At 41.8% G+C, this 982-nt stretch overlaps 1 protein-coding gene across 4 annotated transcripts in view; it reads right to left on the bottom strand.

The window, feature by feature from the left end:
• CTNNA3 (catenin alpha 3) overlaps positions 1-982 on the bottom strand; it is a 431,590-nt gene that overhangs the window by 22,180 nt on the left and 408,428 nt on the right. For all 4 annotated transcript variants that reach the window (XM_017746366.1, XM_008642756.2, XM_017746365.1 and 1 more), the window contains one exon: positions 770-875. In XM_017746366.1, coding sequence (XP_017601855.1) covers positions 770-875 — 106 coding nt within the window. The remainder of the gene's footprint in view (positions 1-769; positions 876-982) is intronic.

Here is a 982-nt window from a genome sequence, read left to right as displayed (position 1 = left end):
TGGAAGTGGTAAACAGACTGAACATCTCAAGGGTTGTCTTTTTACATTGTCAGTGGGAGATGGGAGAAAGGTGGGGGGGAAGGAGAAGTGTTCTGAAGGTGTGGTATGAGAATTTTTTTCTTCTTTTAGGTCTGTTAATAAACTTCTTTATATTCTTTCAAGTTTGGTGCCTGCCTTGCATTTCTCCTAATTCTTATCTCACAGAAGGTAAACAGTAATGAGTATTTTGGACCAAACCACGACACAGCTGCATCGTACTCAGTTGCCATCTGGGGTTAAACCAGGACAACAGCTTTTTATACAACTATTTATATACTAACATATACCTTTTTATATATATATATATATATATATATATATGTATGTATATATAAAAGCAGCTACGAATATATGTATTTTAAATATGCATGCATATACTTGTTCATATATACTGTATGTCTAAAATGCTGCATTCACAGCTTAAGGGAGCTCACAAATATTCAGAGACATGTACAAATGCATGTGTAGATCAATGCATGTACCTAGACATGTGTGATATATGTACACATCCATTTCAGTGTGTACACAAACAGACCACTGATACAAATGGAGAAGAGAATCCTCACAGAGACTCAGACAAGATCTGTATATGTGGTGCCTCAGAAGAGGGGAACAGGACGACAGGCAGCTCTAGAAGTGCCACAGGCACTCCTGTAAGTGACCTTGGGAGGTGTCAGGTGTGTGTGGCTGACAGGGACAGAGTTCCCACAGTGCTCCATCAGTAACTCGCCTGGTCAGCGATGAGCCGTGCCAGGACGTCCATGCGCGAGCCCGACTCCGAGATCATCTTGGCTGCGTTGATGACATCAGATGTGTGCTTCAGTGGGCCTCTCCCCCTGCAGAGGAAACACAAACTGAGAATGAATCACAGCCATGCAAACTAGGTGCTGAACAACTCAATTAAACAAATCCATACTCAGGTGACAGAAATTAAATCCACCCC

Source organism: Corvus brachyrhynchos, unplaced genomic scaffold, assembly GCF_000691975.1.
Source record: "Corvus brachyrhynchos isolate BGI_N302 unplaced genomic scaffold, ASM69197v1 scaffold279, whole genome shotgun sequence".
Lineage (NCBI taxonomy): Eukaryota > Metazoa > Chordata > Aves > Passeriformes > Corvidae > Corvus > Corvus brachyrhynchos.
The sequence above is the reverse complement of the archived record's forward strand: the minus strand, read 5'-3'. Positions and strand labels throughout refer to the sequence as shown.